The following is a 21,633-nucleotide window of genomic DNA, read 5'->3' on the forward strand; positions in this document are numbered from 1 at the left end:
CCCATCAACCAATATGTAACTTCTTCACCCCCATCCTGCTAACTGTATAAATCCTCAGAACAAAGGACTCCCTCTCTTGGCTCTCTTGCCACATGGGGGGCCCCTGGCCACCTGGCCTCTTGTCCCTCTCTTTTTTGGCCACCCAGCCTCTTGCTACCTCTGCTCTTGCCACCCTTGCTTTTACTCTCCCATTAGAACTTAGCACTGATAAACTTTACTTGCATGCTAGTAGGCTTGCTGACCTGCAATTCTTTACTGCGTCAGCAAGAAGAACCAGGTTTCTCTCTTAACAGTGCTACATATTGTGTCCAAAGTATAGGTGATGAAATTGAAGCTTGGGAATGTTTAGTGGCTGGAGAGCTGGGACTCAAACTGAGACCTGACCACGTTCTTTCTGTCACACCAAGCTCTGCTGTATTTATCTAATGTATCAAAGGACACGCTAAGAAGGGTACAATCAAAATACTTTTTCAAAGAATAATGCCACTGAATCCAACAATCAATGCATAATAGGGCTATTAAATTATGACTGATGTTTGTGATTGGGTCTACCTAAAGATATAAAGGATATACGAGGCCTATCCAGAAAGTATCCAGCCAAGTACTATGAAAAATAGAGACACTTACTGAAGAAATCAGAAGATACAAGAGACAAGAAACATTGTACATAGGACAATGATGCTTCAGTTCCCTTCAAAGTAGGCACCTTGGGACCTCACACAGTTCTCCCAGTTACCATCAGTTGCTCTGTCGTATTTTCCTGAATCTCATCGTCTGAAATCTCTTCCCTTTCAAAGGTGATTTTAGTTTTGGGAAAAGCCAGAAGTCTCAGGGCACCAAATCTGGGCTGTAGGGGGCTGAGTCACCTGGGTGATGTTTCACCAAAAAACTCTGCACGAGACATGATGCATTAGTAGGCAACATTGTTATGATAAAGCTGCCAATCACCACTTGCCCATAGCTGTGGCCTTCTGAATCATCCAAATAGTTTCTGCAGAGGAATGTTCAAGCTTATCACAAAATTTGATACAGATTCGTTGCTCTGCTCGCTCAGTCATTTTGAATGTGATGGCCACACAGTACACAAGCTCACTCAATGGCATCTACCATCCCCACTGATTAGTGCAGTGAAGTCATCATTATTTATACATGCACATTCCAGTCCACTCTCCTTGGCTGCCAGGTTACATTGATGTTGTGCAAATCATTTTCATTATATTAACAATGGCTAGACTTTTTCTGGACAGACCTCATAAAACTAGAAATTAATTACAAGGAAACTGGAAAATTCACAAATATGTGGAGATGAATCATGTTACTGAACAACCAATAGCTCAAAGAAGAAATCAAGAAAAATTTAAAAACATACCTTGAAACAAATGAAAATAGAAATATACCATACTAAAATTTATGGGATGCAACAAAAGCAGTGCATAGCATTAAGATGCCTACATGAAGAAACTTAAAGATCTCAAACAACCTAACTTGGCACCTCAAAGAAGTAGAAAAAGAAGAACAAACTAAGCCCAAAGTTCAAAGGAAGAAAAAAAAGGAAGAAGAAATAAATGAAATAGAAACTAAAAATGAAAAAAAGATCAATTAAACTAAGAGCTGGTTGTTTGAAAAGATAAACAAAATTGATAAACTTTTAGCTAAATTCACCAAGAAAAAAGGTAGGTTAAATAATATAAAGTGTAAGAGAAGACATAACAAATAATATGACAGAAATACAAAGAACCATAAGAGACTACCATGAACAATTGCACACCAAAATATTGGACAACCTAGAAGAAATGGTCAAATTTATAGAAACATACACTTACCAAGGGTGAATCATGAAGAAGTAGAAAAGTCTGAATAGAATTTCTACTAGTAAGGAGAATAAATTAGTATCAGAATATTCTAACAAACAAAATCCCAGGACCCAGTAACTTCACTGGTGAATTCTATCAAATATTTTTAAAAGAATACCAATTCTTTAACTCTTCCAAAAAAAGAAGAGGAAATCCTCTCGAATTCAATTTACAAGACCCTTAGTACACTGATGCCAAAACAGCAAAAGGACACACACAAAAAAATTACAAGCCAATATCCCTGATGAACAGAGGTGCAACAAAATCCTCAACAAAATATTAGCAAACTGAATTCAACAGAACATTAAAAGAATCATACCCCATGATCAAGTGGGATGTATTCAAGGGACACAAGGGTAGTTCAACATCCACAAATCAATCAATGTGATACACCATTTTAACAAAATAAAAGATAACAATCATGATCATCTGAATAGATACAGAAAAAGTATTTCACAAAACTCAATCTATCCATTATGATAAAAACTCTCAACAAAGTGTTGTATACCTCAACATAATGAAGGCCAGCCATGACAGCCCCTCAGCTAACATACTCAATGGTAAGAAGCTGAAAGCTTTTCCCCTAAAATCAGGAACGAGACAACAATATCCACTCTTGCCACTTTCATTCAACTTTGTACTGGAAGTCTATGCCATAGCAATTATGCAAAAATAAACAAACAAACAAACAAACAAACAAATAAATAAAAGGCATCCATTCAGAAAGACATAAATTATTAGTATTTTTAACTATATTTTATTGATTATGATATTACAGTTGTCCCAACTTATACCCCTTCGCCCCCCTACACCCAGCACCCCCTACTCCCCCAGGCAGTCTCTCCACCATTGTTCATGTCCATGGGTCATGCACATAATTGCTTTGGCTTCTCCATTTCCTATACTGTACATCCCCAGGGCTATTCTGCAATTACCTATTTGTATTTCTTAATCCCCTCACTTCTTCACCCATTGCCCCACAACCCTCTCTCATCTGGCAACTATCAAAACATTCTCTGTATCCATGATTCTGTCTCTGTTATTCTTTTTTGCTTAGTTTGTTTTTAGTTTCAATTGTTGATAGATATGTATTTATTGCCATTTTATTATTCATAGCTTTAATCTTCTTTTTCTTATATAAGTCCCTTTAGCATTTCATATAGTAATGGTTTGGTGATGATGAGCTCCTTTAGCTTTTTCTTGTCTAGAAAGCTCTTTATCTGCCCTTTGATTCATTTTAATTATGATGTGTCTTGGAGTGGGCCTCTTTGCATCCATCATAATTGAACTCTGTGCTTCTTGGATTTGGATGTCTATTTCCTTCACCAAATTAGGGAAGTTTTCTTTCATTGTTTTTTCAAATAGATTTCCAATTTCTTGCTCTTTCTCTTCTTCTGGCACCCCTATTATACAAATGTTGGACGGCTTGAAGTTGTCCCAGACTATTCACTAATACACTATTCTTATTTTTTTAATTCTTTTTCTTCTTCTTGTTCTGATTGGTTATTCTCTGGTTCCTTATGTTCCAAACCATTGATTTGATTCTCAGCTTCATCCACTCTACTGTTCTTTCCCTATAAGTTGTTCTCTATTTCAATTAGTGTATCCTTCATTTCTGACTGGATCTTTTTTATGCTGTCAAGGTCCTCACTAAATTCCTTGAGCATCCTTATACCCAGTGTTTTGAACCAGTTCAGACACACCTGTGTTCTGCCCAGGGCCACCCTGCCTAAGCTATAATGCAACCTGACTTGACTGCTACTTGTGCTGGGCTTGGAGATTCCCAGATGAAGCCAAGGTGTGAATCTAGGCTGGCTGCTAATAGTGCTGGGCCTTGGGCCACTTAGCAAGAGGTAGGGATTTAGGAGTTCACTGAGGCCAGTTGTTGCTTGTTTGAGAGTTTTTAGAAAGTTGTGAAGCATTTGTGACCTCCAGCCATTCATATGGAGAAGCCACTGTTAACAGCTCTAAGTTGGGTGGGACAAAGCCTCAGGGTATCTTTAGAGCAGGGCAAATAGTGTTAGCCAGGTTGATAGAGTCTCTGATATGGTACCAGCCTTCTGACTCCGTGGCTCTGTTAGGGAGAGGATTCAGAAGACAGTGAATGGTCTCTGCCTGCCTTTCTGTCTGAAAGAAAGTTGTCTCCCAGTGATCACCTTGATATCAGACACTTCAGTTTCTCCCTGTATGCCATTGGTGCCTTTCAAGCGGCTACCCTGGTGCTGGAGGTCAGAGGGAGCGAGTCTGAGTAAGTCTGTGTGTGGGTTCTTTAAGGGAAACTGCTTAGGACTCTAAAAGTTTCTTCCACTGACTCAATACCCACTGTTTTTTTCAGCCAGAAGTTGTGGGGACTTATTTTCCTGGCACTGGAACCCTGGGTTGGTAGGTCTGGCGTGAGGCTGGGACTCCTCACTACTGAGATACCCCTCCTGAATTTTTATCCACCACATGTGGATGTGGGACCAGCCTGTTCTGCATCTCTGCTCCTCCTACCAGTCTGGATGGATGTGTTTTCTTTAACTCCTTAGTTGTCAGGCTTCCATTCAACACATTTTCTGATGGTTTTAAGTGATGGTTGTTCTATATTTTAGTTGTAATTTTGATGTGGTTGTGCTAGGAAGCAAGCTGTGTTAACCTATGCCTCCATCTTGACTGGATGTAAAGTATTACTATTTGCACATGACGTATCATATACAGAAAATCCTAAAGACCCTACTAAAAACTGTGAGAACTAGTAAACAAATTCAGTAAAGTTGCAGAATACAAAATCAACATACAAAGATCTGATGCATTTCTATATAATTACAAATTATCAAGAAAACTGTCCCATTTACCACTGTATCCAAAAGTAGAAAACATCTAGGAATAAATTTAACCAAGGAGGTGAAAGACCTATAATCTGTAAACTTAAGACACTGATGAAAGAAATTGAAAATGTAAATAAATGGAAAGATATTCCATGGTCATAGATTGGAAAAAATATTGTTAAAATGCCCATACTACCCAAAGCTATCTACAAATTCATGTATTCCCTTATCAAAATCTCAGTGAGATTTTTCACTGAAATAGAATAAACAATCCTAAAATTTCTATGGAACCACAAAAGACCCCAGAATAGCCAAAGCAATCTGAGGAAGTAGAACAAACTGGAGACATCATGCTTCCTGATTTTTAATTGTACTACAAAGCTATAGTAATCAAAACAATATGGTATTGGTTTAAAAACAGACACATAGATCAAAATAGTGACCAGAAACCAAATTTATATATATGGTCAACTTATTTAGAACAGGAGCCAAGAATATACAGTAGTAAAGGGCAGTGTTTTCAATAAATGGTGCTGGTAAAACTGGGCAGCCACATGTAAAAGAGTGAAACTGGACCACTGTTGAACACTGTACATAAAAATTAACTCAATATTGATTAAAGGCTCAAATGTTAGACCTGAAACCATAGAGCTCCTAGAATAAAACATAGACAGTAAGCACCTTGACATCAGTTTGGTGATAACTTCTTTAACCTGACACCAAAAACAAAGGCAAAAGAAGCAAACTTAAACAAATACGACTATATCAAAGCTTCTGCACAGCCAAGGAAACCATGAACAAAATTAAAAGACAACCTACTAAATGGGAGAAAATATTTGAAAACCATGTATCTGATGAGGGGTTAAAATTCAAAATGTATAAAGAATCCATACAACTCAATAGCAGAGAAAAACCACTCAGACTAAAAAATTGGCAGAGGGTCTGAATAGAGATTTTTTCCAAAGAAGAATAATAGCAAACAGGTATATGAAAAGATGCACAATGTCACTAATCATCAGGGAAATGCAAATCAAAACAATAGTGAAGTATATTGCCTTACAACTGTTAGAATGGCTATTACCAAAAAGACAAGAAATAACAAGAGTTGGCAAGCGTGTGGAGAAAGGGGAACCCTTGTACACTGTTGGTGGGAATGTAAATTGGTGCAGCCACCATGGAAAACAGTGTGGGGGTTCCTCAAAAAGTTAAAAGAGAACTACTATATGATCAGTCAATTCTATTTCTGGGTGAAAACACCGACTTGAAAATATGTCTGTTCCCCCATGTTCACTGCACCATTACTTACAACAGCCAAGACAGGGAAGCAACCTAAGTGTCCATCAATGGATGAATAAAGAAAATGTGGCATATATATTTATCTACAATGGAATATTAACCAGCCATAAAAATGAATAAAAGCTTGCCATTTGCAACATGGATGGACATTAAGGGCATTATGCTAAGTGAAATTACTCAGAGAAAGACAAATACCACATGATCTCATCTATATAATACAACAAACAACAAAAAAAACCCTGAACTTAAACTCAGACATACTGAAAACAGATTGGTAGTTGCCAGAGGCAGGGGTGGGAGGAATGTAAGAAAGTGGTCAAAAGGTACAAACTTCCAGTTCCAAACACATATGTCCTGGAGACGTGTAGTGTATGGTAAGATGAATATAGTTAAGAATACTGTATTGTAATTCAAAATTTACTGAAAGAATAAATCTTAAAAGTTCTCATAAGAAAAACATTGTAACTGTGTTAACTAGACATATTGTAGTGATTATTTTACAATATATACATATATCAAAACATCATGTTGCATACCTAAAACTAACATGTTATATGTCAACTATATCTCAACTTTTTCAAAAAGTTCTCCTCAAACATTTTATTAACTCAGAACAGCTAATAAATATTGGGCATATTTTACTTAAATAATTACAAGAAATTTTTTTCATATGCCATAAAACATGGTGTTAACATTGAATTCTCTTTTTGTCTTACAGGTCTAAAGGGTCAAGTTTTTGATCATAAGGGAAATCCGTTACCCAATGTAATTGTAGAAGTCCAAGACAGAAAACATATCTGCCCCTACAAGACCAACAAATTTGGAGAGTATTACCTCCTTCTCTTGCCAGGGTCATATACATTAAATGTAAGTATACAGTTCTAGTTATTGTTCTTAAAATATTACAAAACTCATAATACCTCCTCACCCAGAAGGAATCTACAATAAGTCTGGAAAGTCCAGAAGTAGCACAAACACATCAGGACAAAAGGAAAAGATGACACCAGACTTGCCTTCGGCAAGGACTGAAAGAGGGAGCATGATAGGAACCAAAAAAAATCATGTTTTTTTCCATCTGGCAATCAATATTTTTAATAAAGGCCAGACCCTATTTCTTGTAATACCTTTTATGATTTTTAAAAAATGGAAGAAACCTTATTCATAGTGAGAATAATTAAACAATGTAGCTAGAGTACCTACAAGCTTTATAAAATACCATTTTAATACCCATTTCATAAATCATAATTTCTGCTATTAAAAAACAGATTTGGACAAAATTTCTTTGGAATTCATTAGAAGTAAAATTTGACCCACAAATTTTACTATATTAAGCAAGTGATAAACATATTTTGTAGTCCTTTTGTTACCGAACAACAAGGGTGGGACAAGGGGGGCCAAAGGGTGATATGCTATTACTGAAAGGAACCCGCCAGGTTCATTATGTCCGCCGCCAGAGGAAAGACGTCTCTCAATGCCAGAGATTTGTGAAAAGGAAAGGAAATGTTTATTTAATGCTATACAAACTTAAAGTAGTGACCTAATGTCTTCATCAAAATCCCAAAGTCCCTTAAAACACCCACAAACACACACAGTCCTTCTTCCCCCTTTGCCCAGTCTGGGATACAATATCTCAGGAAAAGAAATTGAAGTCCATGGCTCAGTCAGCCCCCGGTCCTTCTCAGTAATCCATCTCGGCTGGTAGGCCTCACTCGGTTCCGGGCACCATCAGCTGTGTCGCTGGGATCTCTGCTAAAGCTGGGTGGTGGTTCCCCCTTCTAAAGCTGTGGGGGTCCCCACTCTAGCAAAGCCATAACATTTTCTCTCCACTGCCCCAGTGGTGTGGTCCTCTCTGCCCAATGGCCACGGGAGTCTCCACTCTGCCAAAGCCACGTGGTTCTCTCTCCCAGGGCCACGGGAGTCCCCACGCAGCCAAACCCATGTGATTCTCCCTCTAATGGCTGCCATGTCTGGGTTTAAATCCCCGAGCCAATCCTCCTCTGCAGACCCATTACCTACTCCTCCCACAATTGACCACACTTGCCAGCACTCCCATACCCTTCCAGCTTCACTGAGCTGCCATCATGGGTCTGGGCAGGTGTGGCCCTATGTCATAGAGCCAATCTTCTCCAAGCTCCTACCCAGGCACTGTAACCAGGGGGACCTGCCCCCCAGTTATGTCTTGGTGGGGAAGTTACTTCCATTCCCCCGGCTCAGAGCATGACCACACCTATTTAACACACCTATGTAACCAGTTAAAGGTTATAGATATGTTAAATGACCACACCAGAGGTTAACTGCAAAGCTGTTGCTATGCAAAACAGCTCTCAAGGCCCCTACTCCATTTGTCCCTTTCCCAAGTCACACCTGTGGGGGTGCAGGGGTAAGGACATCCTAATATATCCTAGACACCTTGAGTTCTGGACCCCATTCCAAATCCCTATCTGGGGTCCCCCTCTTGGCTGCACCCTATTACACTTTCATAAGCAAATGATGGTGAGTTTTCCAATCAATGCAAGTGAAGTTCTGGATTTTAATTTAAGGTACATGTTTCTGAGTCATTTCTTCCTGGTAGGAAGCATGGACTGGTTTGAGCCCAAGTAGGTTTGTGCAGATGAACTAAATGAATAAGGATCCAATTTTGTGGCCAGATTGTGTCTTACTCTCGGATGATACAACTTTTCTCTAGGAAATTCAAGATTCTTCTACTTTGTTTAGCGGGTCTGATGCCAACCATAGCAGTCGTTCTGAGCAGAAGAGCTACTCCTAGGAGAAGGTGGTTTATTCTGTGGGAAAAACTGGCTTTGCCTTTCATTATTTCACCTTTATGACATAATAAAGGCCATGGGTTTTAGTTTTTACAACTCTACGGAATTCAGAGGCCCCCTGCTCCAGAGGCCATTCCCGCAGCGCCCAGCAGTGGCGCTCCTCAACCGCTAGCCTTCTTCTTATGGATCTCTCCTCCCCACACCCCCCTCCCCCGAGGGGAGAGAATCCGCGGGATGACCTCGCCTCCCTGGGACTCTGTGCTGTTTACTGTGACATTTCCCTTCTATGAAAATAAGGGTTTTCCTTGTAGTGGATCTAAATTATTTTTATGTAATTCCAGAAAGAAGCCACGCCCATATGGAATAGTTATAAGTAAATAGTCCATTTCCAATTAGTTACACTAGCGTCACACATGTTGGCTTTAGCTACTAGTTCTAGGACAGATTAGAAGGCAGGACTTTGGGAGCTGAAATGAATGGCTGCAATACATACCAGTTACTGGTCATGTTGATGTTATTCCCCATTCTTTCCTCTCTTCACTGTATATAATTAATTGAGGATTTGTCCTATTTTTCCTGACCATTTCCCTCAACAAAAACAAAACAAAACAAAACAAAAATCTAGCTGAGGATTCAAACTCATGTGAACAAAACCAGGTAAAATTAAAACATTCTAAGGGAGCAGTAAACTTGTACACGTAGTTGTAAGGAAAATGGAATAATTTTAATAAAAGAATTACACTTCTAAATAACATGGATTCCCAAGCAGGATACCCAAGACCTGGGACACAGGGAAACAGTCAACTCTTTCCCTTTACTCTCCATGAAGACAATGGGGCGGAATCAGTCTATTGCTTCCTTCTGCTGACTTACATCTCCAGATACAAAGGACCTGCCTTTATTTCACTTTGTAATTCTTGGCAACAGCATTACCAACTGTGGTCCATATCAACAGACATTGGATAACTCTTTCAGTGAACAGAACTGAGCTGTTTACTGGCCCGGGAGGCCTGGCGGGCTGTTACATGTGTTTCCTAGAGGCTGCGTTTTCGTGGTGGATATTAGTGTTTTCAGCGTTGGCACTACAAAACATTTGAAATCATTTGGATGATTGTTTCTTCTTTCTTCTCAGGTTACAGCCCCTGGACATGCGCCACACCTCACAAAGGTGACTATTCCCAAAAAATCCCAGGACTTCAGTGCTCTTAAAATGGATATTCCATTTCCACTCAAAGGGCAGCTGGATTCTATCCCAGTATCAAGTCCTTCGTGCCCTCTGGGTCCTTTATACAGTAATTTGCCCAGTCACTCAGCTGCAACAAAGCCTGGTCTGTTCTTGTTTTTTGTGACTCTTTTTCACATATTGTTCAAATAAAGCAAAATGTGAAACTCAACCCCATCGCCACCTGGAATCAGGGATGACTCATGCCAGGTTACTGCACAGTCTAATTCCCTCTGTGGGCAGCAGGACAAACTCCACCGCCCTTCCCTGAGAAGATGAATGGTTGTTTCCAAACCCTGCAACAAGCAACTCATGATAACAAAACAAACGATTTAGTTTTGATGATGAATGGAAGGCAGCCACCCATCAAGTACTGACCACTTCCACGTAAAGTAGTCTTAGAAATTTGTAAGAAGTTAAGCTTGAGAAACAAAGAGGTTCCCACAAGAAAAAAAAAAGGAGCTAATTCTGTATACAGAGAGCCAGATGAATATAAGCAATGAACATGAACATTCATTGATCACCTGTTACATTCAAGACCTTGCTATGAGTGCTATATATATATGAGTGCCATATATAACCAGTCTCAGGGCAGGGAGAAATGATGACAGGACTGGAGGTATTTAGTTTTGCAAATGTTCTAAGGAAATATAAGAAAAAATAGGCAACCATGTCTCAGTGGCCCAAGAAAATATGGGCCTAATGGGATGACAAGGGGGTGCCTGCAGAGTCCCACAACAATGGGTCAATTAAGTAAGCATCCCTGCCTTTCTGTACCTGGGTGCCACAGTCCTCTGTTGTGCTGATGACCCAAAATGTGTGATTCTAGCCTCTTGCCTGAGCTTTGGACTCACATCCAACCGCTCACTGTATATATATCCACCAGGATGTGACCCAGAGGTACCTCGAACTCATGTTGGATATTGAACATACTTTTGGCTAGAGCTGCTCTTCCCCCTATACTCTCTGCCTCAGTTACTGGTCCCACCAAACCAGAACCCTGGGAGTCACCTCTGATACTTCCTCTTCCTCTTTCATCCCCTGTAGTCAGTCAGTCACTGCAGACTGATGTCAACTATAGGTGGTGGTCAAGTCTACCCTCCCTCCGTGGCTACTAGCGCTTCCCCGTCTCAGCTCCACTCACTCGCTCCACTGCAGCTGCTTTCCTGGTCTTCTGCTCCCAGCGTCCTCTCCTTCAGATCCATCCTCCTCTCAGCCCTGGGGAAGGGGTGGGGGGTCCCTTTAAAACAAAAATCAACAACCTGTTGCTTGTAGTTCCTCCACACCTAATGTCCTGCTGGGTCCCCTGTGTCTGGAATGCCTTTCAGCTCACATGTTTCTTCCTCCCCCTCCTTTAAAACTCAGTTTGGGTGTCAGCTCCTCCAGGAAGGCTTTGCTGACCATCGCCCCACTCCTTTCTGCTTCTCCCCCTCCCAGTCTGGGGGCCCCTCTTCTTGGCTCCCCTAATGAAAACAGGTTACTTCTATTATTGGATTTATAACACTGCAGTACTCTCTTGTACTTCATATGTGCTCTTTCTCCAGCAGAGTGGGAGCTCTTCGGAACCAGGGCTTATTTAATTTGTTTGAAAAGTGCATTGTGATATCCTTGGAGAACATATTAGGAACTAAATGAATGAACAAAGGGCTCCAACAATTTGCTACCCCCACTCTCCCCCAGAAACTGTATCGGTCTTTGAGTCATTTTATGAAATTGGAGCCCATGCTTTGGCAATTTCCAGTTCACTAGTAACACTGACGGAAGAGTGTTTTCGTATATGTATCAAGAAATAAATTCAAATATGGTGCTTTTACTGGACTTTGCATTTATCCTAAGGTTCATAGTAAAGGTATTATGTTACCTGTTCATGCTACAGCTACCTTTTTTTTTAATCAGAAAACAAAATTTTCACCATTAGTACTCAGTATGAAGCAATTATTCACTATAATGAGAGTTAACCTAACTTAAAACATTGTATTAAGGGGAATTAAGTAAGAATTAAGGGGAACTGTCAAACAGAAAAAATAATAGCATAGCAACCCTGGTAAGCAGGTCTCTAAGTGCTGTGTATCAGTCATGGAGAATGAGTTGCCTTGGCTCTTATTTTAAATGGAAAGTTCTGTAGGATCTGGAAGCAAAACTGTACTGGGCTTGGTGTGTGGTGAATGCTTGACCCTGTAAATGAATGGGAGGCACATGGGCATTTAGGAGCTATTCTCGCGCCAAGCATGTGCTACCTGCACAAAATCACACATGTTTAACATAAACATAATTTGTAATCTTTTAACTGCTTCTTTTAAATCTGGTAATAACCTAAATATCTTGATCATTTTTATTTAAATAAGCCATAATTTATTATACTTGAAAGTATATATTAAAGTATTACAGAAAATGTATCAGTATATTACCTATGAAAGTACATAAAATTTGGCTTGATTTACCATCAAGCTCTAAACAATTTTTCAATCAGGCATTCTGAGTTCTAACTTCTCCTTTTCCAAGCAGTTTTTTTGTATCTTTTTTTAACCTTGTTTTTAATTTTTAAAATTAAATTTATCAGGGTGACATTGGTTAATAAAATTAAAAGACAGCAATTTTTCAAGAAACATGACCCAAAATCTGAACTGGTTAATGAGCTTTAATGTTAAGAAACATTTTTAAAACTAGAAATTTTATCAGAATCAAACAAAATTATTTAGAGATGAGCAAAACAACTAAAACTATCTCCAAACCAAATTTACATCAGACCTGAATTTAATTCAGAGCAGGTTTGGGGTACATATTTTCAGCAGTGGCTCTGTACCCCAGTTTGTAGCAAAGGTTAGTAAGTACAATTGAATCACAGCTACACCCTCCACTAATCCAGTGAAGCGTCCCAGAGGAGAAAAGTCTACGGAATTTTGACTACAGTCAGACCATAACCTTTCCGGCTGTTCTCCACCCTGGAATGTTCCTCAGGCTCTAAGTTCAGGTATAACTCCTTTTATGGAGAGACCGATATGGTCAAGGTTTTCGAAACAGGTAGGAGAAAAGATAGGACATGGCAGTAAAATGATAAGGCAGAAGCGCTGGACTCAGACCCACCCCACGTTCAGTTTCCTTACCGGTGAAACGAAGTCCTCCGCTGGCCTGGTTCTGTGCCTGTCGGAAACCATGGTTTGAAAGCCACGCTGGTGCTGTTTTTGCTATTTGCCCAGGCGGAGAAAGGAAATTAACACTCAGGTGCAAGTATTTCAAAGGCAGTGTAACTTACCCAGGACCAAATCTTTTGCCTCAGGTACAAACAGAATTGGTGTGAAAACTAAAATCAAACATTGATTAGCTAGAATGATCATTTAATTGTATTTAAGGAAATTTCCCTGAAGCAACAGTTTTCCTGGTGTAGGTGCACTCAAACTATGCAAACATGAATGACTCTGAATGGTGGGGAGTGTTTTAAAGAAATGTTATTGCTGCAGATACATGTCAGTGCTGACTTTGGAGCTTAATTTATCACATTCAGAACTGAGCTGTTGGATGAACTCAATGTTTTGTTCTAGAAGCAAATTTGCATGGTCTACCTTTAGAAGGCAAAAATATCTGACACTTCATTGGAAAGATCTTTTCCTAAGGAATCCAGAAAAATTAGCATTGCAGATTATCTCATGGCAACAGGATAAGTCACTTACTGAGAAGTTCGTTTCTTACTGTACACAGTGAAAACTCAAATAATGTCCATTTCATGACCAATGATCCCTTTTATCTTCCTCATGACTTTAGATGGGGGGAGAGGGAGAAAATGGTCAAAGAACAATAAAAAAACATTAGTAACACCTGAAACAGAAGTTTGGCGACGGTCTAACTTCGTCGTAGACTTTATATCACTAATAAGCAGGCATTGTTCTGTATTGCTTACAAACTGTTTTATCATGGTTTAGCACATGAACTGTTCCACAGCCCTTTGTAGATGTTTTGCGATAATTTTTGAAATTTTCTCGAGGACTTTCTAATTAAGAACTTTATGTGCACACATTAAGATTATAAAGTTTTATTGGGTATTGGCCATGACTACCTCTGAACTTAATAAATCTAGAATGTTTCTTATTCTCAATAAACTAATATTCATGTAAACAATGAGTGCTGTTTCCTTCCATTACATTACCTTGAAAACAAATGCTTGTGCAGGTCTAACAAAGTCCACCTACTAGAGAACTGATTACCACTGCACAGAGCCTGGGAAAGAGCAAAGTTAATGACCTTTTATGAGGCAATATTGCAGTCAGTCTTCAGAGATCAGATAGTTCTTTCATAAACTCACCCTAGTATGTTTTATTCCAAATTAACTTGTACTGTGGAGTAGATAATGAAAAGTGTGGCTTCTGGTAAAAAAAACCACAACTTTGGAAAATCCATAACGGATATGAATGTAGTTTAATGGATCTGAGAAATCACACAAGAAAGAAATAGGATTTCCCAAACATACTTAGCCACAGAACCACTCTCTTAAATAATGTTGCCTTAAATAATGTAAAGAGGTATGGCTCAGCTGGTTGGGTGTCATCCCACAAAGCAAAATATTATTGGTTGGATTCCCTGTCAGGGCACATGCCTGGGTTGTGGGTCTGGTCCCCAATCAATGTTTCTCCCACAGATCAATGTTTCTCTCCCTGTCTTTCTCCCTCCTTTCCTCTCTCTAAAAATAAATAAAATCTTTAAAAGAAAAAAGACTACAGTAGCAATGTGTAGGCATGATAAATGAGATTATTTTGCACAGATCAGAAAGTTTTATAAATAACATAATCATTACCTTAACACACCCTGAATATAGTGTTTATAATCTAATTCTTACTACCAACTGTCCTCAGAAAAGATCCTTAATTCTATACTTGAAGTATTATAAATCCAAAATTAATAAAGCTTTACTGTATTTGAGGATACTCTTTGACTAACGTAGTAAGCACTTCAGCCATTTATTTCTTACATGAGGTAAATTATGTGTGTGGTTATTATTTTAAAGTTTAATTAGTAACTGGCAAAATCATAGAACTTCAGTTCTATTCTGAAAATAGTTCCATGGATTTTATTGTCCTCACCTGAGTGTGTACAACTGTCATACATGGGCATCAAACACTGGGACTGTCAATCAAAGTGGCTATTTTCACTATTTTGCTGATGTTTATAATTAAATATAAATCAAGATGTTAATCTGTGCAGTTTGAGGTATTTTAGAATCCTATGTTCTGACCCTACTATTCTTAAAGTGTTAGGAAATTTCTAGACAATTCAGAGCAACGTAATGACACTTCCAGCTAGTTTAAAAACAGTCCTGTTTATTCAATTTCTCAATTACTCTTTGTGAATTCACTGGTTTCTAAAACTGGCCTTAGGTGCAGGTCTGAAACCTAAGTAACTACCAAGAACCACAAAACTCAGCCCATGAGGGCACTTCAACGTGTCATAACAGTTCTCAATCTAACCAACAGATGGCACCAAATCCTGAAATTAGGTGCAGAAAAAGAGCCTGATATACAGGTTAGGATGCCTTGGACTTCAAGTTCTGTCTGTGGGTGAATGATGGTTACTCTCAAAGGCTTCTCAAACTGACATCACTACCACCTATCCTTTACTACACCAGAGAAGCTGGATAATAACAAACATTTTTACTTACACAGTAAATATGACTACCAATTAATTTTTTATCTAGAAAATTTTACAAGGTTCTGAAAGAGTAGAGAAACTAAGGATTGAAAGGTTTAGTAATATCTAAAATGTAAGTGTAGGGGACCAGTTTGTTTTGGTCTGGCAAATGTGAGCCAGCTTTGCATGGAAAACCTACAAAAGCGAGGTGGTGGGCAGGAGCCAGACCTTCAAACCAAGTTTTCCCATGGGAATCAGGCCTAGAAAATGCATATAGACTGTTATGGCTTGCTCTTGCTAAAACTCCCTCACCCTGGTCTGAAACAGTAACTGTGTATCGTCTATCTTCAATTTCCAAAGCCTGTGTAAATTTCCCCAAAGATGGGGCTAATCAGCTCACCACCTTTCCCTTCTGTATGTGTTATTTTCACTTCCTTGACTGTACCTAAAATGTAGACAATAATATTCTATGTAATAGATGATAAATCCTTCTTTGATGTAAGACCCAAGAAAAACAATAAAAGCCTGTGTAGGCAAGGGTCGGGGCGCTCTCCCCTTGAGAGAGTGGCTGTGCCATCCCCCTTTTCTCCACAGGATTGCTGTAGCCTGTGCATTTATTCTCATCTTCAGTCACAACAGGCAGACTCTGCTGGCTGGAGTCCACCACATCTGGTGCCCAGGAACAGGGACCCAGAGGCGGTCATTGTGGCCAACACACCAACATGGTTGGAACGCATGCATCAGCCCAGGTAAAGGGCCTACGACCTCGAGTGCTTTTCGGTAAGGTCATAGGGTGTGTTGTATTTCAGAGAAAAAGGGTATCTTTCCAAGGTTGTCCTCTCTTGAGACCGCACTCTTTAGTAAGCAGAATCCTTGCTCTCTCTCTCTGGCAATCGCTGCACTTCGTGGGCACAGGCCGGGTAGTTAAGAGCCACAAGGGCACCCACCACTGAAAGTCACCCGTGACAGGATAAATTGGGACGTGGACCAGAACAGAACACTAGGTTTCCTGCCAACTGCAAGCAAAATCCCACGCAAGGAGGGGCACACTGTAAAAACATCCACAAGCCCACCCCTGCAGCACAACCCCCAATCAGGTTTTAGGCTTGGGAGAGAGAGCAATGAATTTTCCTTTCAATTAGCTTTTTTTCTTATAAGCACCTCTGGGCATTCTTTCTTTAAAAGCTGCTTTTTGCAGACCTTTTGATTCTGCCTTTTCCCTCCACCCGCCTATAAACAGAAAAGCAGATAGTAAATGAGTGTTTTGGTTTCAACCGAACTCCAAGGATTGCTTTGAGAACTCAGTGTTAGTTACAGGGTTATTTATGAGTGTCTCAGCGTCTTGCTGAAGCACCGAAGATCAGAGGCATTCCTCCCTCCAGCTTGAGATCTCAGGCGTTCCTACTGTGAGCAGGAGCCTTGCGGAGGTGTCTGGGGTCAATCCCCAGAGATGTGCAGAGGTCTCACAGGGAATTCCAATCACAGTAATTTAACTCTCCTGCTCTGTCAGGGAGCGCAATATAAAGGTTGGTCACCTTGCACTTCCAGCCCCCCTCGCAGTCTTAGATGTGTGGGAAAAGCCTGAAACCCGCAAGAGGGGTTAGGGTACCCTGAGTAACAGGCTGCCCTCCCTGACAGTTTCACCAACAGTAGTACATTATGACTCACTACATTCTTTTCACTAAAAACAAAGAGGATTTAAAGGTGCGGACCCAGAGAAAGCGAAAATGGTTTTGTAATCGCCGCACTTGTGGTGGGAGGAATATCAGAAAAAGGTTCTTTTATTTGTTAAAAAATTTTTAAAATATTCCTGCGAATCCTCCACCATGGGGAACGGGCTCTCTAAAGAATAAGAGCAATGTTGTATGCTAATCCAGCAGCTTTTTAAGGCTGCTAGATGTCTCCCTGATAAGGGATCTTTACACTTAGTTATTTAGGAAAAAGTTGGGCAGAAATTGAAACAGCACCAGGTGATGTGAGATAAGGGGTGGTGTCTCACTCCCTCCTTTAGAGGATTTAATTTGAAAGTACTGGTTCGCTTGAATTTTGTTTTTGTTCCTGTTTTAAAAGTAACATCTCAGTCTCAAAATGTTTTGGTAAATAGAATGAGATCTCTAATGTTGTTAAATCATACGGATTCTACTCAGAAAGAATTTAAATTGATTATTTAAAAAAGAAAAATATCTCACTTTTCTCAGACAGTAAAAAGTGCAGGAAGAAAAACAATGAAAAAAATTGTCTTTTAACCATTCTGAATCCTCTTTCTGGAGGCCCAGGGACTGCCTCGGTCCTGGGGACAAGCTGTGCCAAGCTTAGCATCCTCCCTCCCTCTTCTCCAGCCTCCCTAAAGCTGTCAAGGGCACTGGATAATGAAACAGCTCACTTTTGAGCACATTCCAGGAATGCAGCAATCACCGAGAGTAAAAAAATAAAAAGTAAATGTATTTGCCAGTAGAAGAAAAACTGTTTCTAAAAGTTATGAATGTGTTCATAAATTTGTCGATCTAAAGCATGCTGTGAGATGGGAGGTGTGACGTGTTAAAGAAATATTAAGAATCCTCCTTGTTTATGCGGGAGCCGTGACCTTTTACTCTAAAAGTAAAATATATTGTCTCCCAGGGAGAACTAGCCCTTCTCCATGGAAGACTAAGCATTATTTTTTAACTCAGTACCTGTAAACTCTGATTTTTCCTTGGGGAAGAACTGGCTATTCTCTCAGAGGGAATGGTTAGTCAATCGAGTCACGAAAGGCCCTTGGTGTGTAACTTTTGTCTAAAAGTAACTTTTAGACAAAAGTGACTTGGTGAGTCACTTTTGTCTAAAACATATTTGAGCAGAACCTCCCCCCCACCCTCCCCATTTTCCTTGCAAACTCTAAACCTAGAAGCTACCAAATCCTAAGAACAACAGGGGCAGTTAACTTGCAGCTTGAACTCATTGCAGCTTACAGAAACAGCAGAGGGCCTGTCTTTCCAAGTAGAGAAAAAAAATGGCACTTTTAAAACTGAGGCTAGTTTTCAGCCGCCACTTGGAACCAAACCTTGTTCACGCTGGCCCCTACCTGTTATAAAACAGAAAGCCAAGGGTTAAGGGCTTAAAAGACCCCTTCCATAAGGGTGAAAATCAGACCCCCAAAGCTAAACAGAAAAAGTAATAGAAAAAGCTGAAAGACTGTTTCTTTATCATTCCTAAGCTAAGCAAATTATTAAAGAATGCTCTGACTGTCAAGCCCTTACTAACGCATCTCCATCCACGGGAGTTAACCCTCGAGGACTAAGTGTTCAAATAATTTGGCAAACAAATGTCACTCATTACTCCCCCTTTGGAAAATTCAAATACATTCATATTTCTATTAATACTTACTCTGGTACCCTACATGCATCTGCTTTAACGAATCTGCTAAAAATATACAAGCCCATTGGCTTGAGGCCTTTAGTCATTTAGGATGGCCTCAGCAAATTAAAACTGATAATGGCCCAGGATATCTTGCCCATTCTACTCAAGCCTTCCTTCAGCGTTGGAATATTCAACATAAAACAGGAATACCTTACAATCCAACCAGTCAAGCAATTGTTGAACAGGTACATCATACCTTTAAAAATCTTTAAAAAAGGGGGGGGGAGTCAAAAGTCTGCCCCTCAAAATTTGATTATGTTAAATATGTTCACCTATAACTTTCTAAATTGTGATGAATCAATCTGTACTCCAATTGAGAAACATTTTCAGAAGAAAGACCCAAAGTCATCCTATGCTCTGGTTTTATATAGAGATCCACTGGGAGATGGTTCCTGGCAAGGCCCTTAGACCTCTTAACATGGGGAAGATGGTATGTGTGTGTTTCCATCCCTACAGGTCCCATCTGGCTTCCAGCTAAAAGGGTGAAGCCTTATCATGAACAACACAGACATCAAGCTCCGCCACCTGGAAATGAAAACTGTATCAGCTAACAGACCAGATAGCCCACTAGAAGAAAACAAGCACTGGATTCTGGTGCCAAAAAAATACGGTTTATGTTGCTAAGTATTTACTAGTTTATTTTTCTCTTCTTATTGGCACATTGTGTTTTCCTTTAAAGGAGCAACTTTATGCTGCAAGCAAAGAGCAATACAGTAATTACTATCAGCTTTCCATAGTAACTACAATTGGCCTGTGTACCCAGGAGGGGATTTATCATACTCCCAATCCCTCTCTGGCTCCTCCTTATACTTTAGACAGTAGCCATAAAGACTCAGTCTCTTAGTCTTTGTACAGGGGACCAAATGCCACATTGCTTTTCTCCTCAAAACTCCTTTTATAGTGAAGAACTGGGGAGCTAATTGGAAGGTACTGGCTAAGCTTGGCACAACACTAGTTTCAGCTCTGCCTCAATTCCCATATACTAATATGTGGTGGGAGGGGCCCAATATTGGGGCACCTTTTATCAGAATTGTTTCTCCCAACCACACTAGCCCTTGGCATTACAATTCTTGGAAAATGGGCTTGCCTTTTATTGCTAGAAAATGTTTGTATGAAAATTTCTTTAAATGTCTCTACCAGGATGACCCTCCACAACAGGATTGGGTCACGGTTTGTAACTCTTTACCCCTACTTGTTTTTAGCAGCTCCAGGAACAGCTCACGTCTTTTATAATAAATCAGCAAAAATTTATTCTCTGCCTGTCCCTGTAAGCTCCATATATGCCAGCTGACTTACTCATCTCACTATTACTCAGTTAAGCCTCACTATGGTTTATAGTTAGAAGACGAATTCAAGTATGGGTGCCAGTTAATGTAACCAGAGAATGGGAAGATCCCAATGGCATAGTAGCACTTAACAATGTGCTGGCCTCCTTGAGAGTCTGACGGTTTGTCGGCACCTTAATTGCATTTATTGTCTCTGCTATAGTTGTCGCAGCTACTGCTACCACAGCAACCGCTGCCCTCATTGAACCAGTTCAAACTGCTCATACTGTTGATGTTCTTAACCAGCACTACTTTAGAAATACTTCAACAGGCCCAGATTGATCAAGAAATCCTAACTCGCCTTTCTGCAATCGAATCAGCCCTAACTGGATTGTAAAACACCAGGACACGCCAGTAACCCATCAGCAGCTGACCTGTGATGATCCTGGTTTCTCCAAACTGTGGAGTGGAGTGACCACTCCAATAAAACTCCAGCCAATACTCCTGGAGTGATATTCAACATCACCTAAGAGCTTTTCTACCAATTTAAAGGGACAAATTAATAAATTACAACTGGGGTTACGCCAGCAGTTGCAGGACATTCAACATTTACCTAAGCAGGAAATTTTTCAAACACATTAATAATTTCATCTGGCTAAACCCCAAAAATGGGTTTAATAGACTCAACCTAAGACTGTGGTTCACTGGAGCCACTGGTTATTTTACTGATTCTAATAATGCTTTATATATTTCAATGCATTTACAAATTATTTGCCTAAGGCCACAAGAGAGACCAGCAAGTAGCAAGTCTTGTGGGATCCATCACAACAGCCTTAACAAAAAGAGAAAAAGGAGGGAATTGTAGAGGACTGGTTTGTTTCAGTCTGACAAATGTGACTCAGCTCTGCATGGAAGACCTACGGAAGTGAGGTGGTGGGCAGGAGCCAGACCTTCAAACAGAGTTTTCCCATGGGAATCAGGCCTAGAAAATGCATACAGGCTGTTATGGCTTGCTCTTGCTAAAACTCCCTCACCCTGGTCTGAAACAGTAACTGTGTATCGTGTATCTTCAGTTTCCAAAGCCTGTGTAAATTTCCCCAAAGATGGGGCTAATCAGCTCACCACCTTTCCCTCCTGTATGTGTTATTTTCACTTCCTTGACTGTACCTAAAATGTAGACAATAATATTCTATGTAATAGATGATAAATCCTTCTTTGATGTAAGACCCAAGAAAAACAATAAAAGCCTGTGTAGGCAAGGGTGGGGTGCTCTCCCCTTGAGAGAGTGGCTGTGCCATGCCCCTTTTCTCCACAGGATTGCTGTAGCCTGTGCATTTATTCTCGTCTTTAGTCACAACAGGTGGACTCTGCTGGCCAGAGCCCGCCACATTTAAGTAATTAAATCTGTCACAA

At 40.0% G+C, this 21,633-nt stretch overlaps 1 protein-coding gene across 1 annotated transcript in view; it reads left to right on the top strand.

The window, feature by feature from the left end:
* The window catches only part of CPM (carboxypeptidase M), an 83,403-nt gene extending 69,363 nt beyond the window's left edge, over positions 1–14,040 (top strand). The window contains exons 8-9 of the mRNA XM_045829944.1: positions 6,675–6,823; positions 9,854–14,040. Coding sequence (XP_045685900.1) covers positions 6,675–6,823; positions 9,854–10,096 — 392 coding nt within the window. The 3' untranslated portion in view covers positions 10,097–14,040. The remainder of the gene's footprint in view (positions 1–6,674; positions 6,824–9,853) is intronic.
* The last annotated feature ends 7,593 nt before the right edge of the window (positions 14,041–21,633 follow it).

Source organism: Phyllostomus hastatus, unplaced genomic scaffold (assembly GCF_019186645.2).
Source record: "Phyllostomus hastatus isolate PE091 unplaced genomic scaffold, TTU_PhHast_1.1 phas_scaffold_93, whole genome shotgun sequence".
Classification (NCBI taxonomy): Eukaryota; Metazoa; Chordata; class Mammalia; order Chiroptera; family Phyllostomidae; genus Phyllostomus; species Phyllostomus hastatus.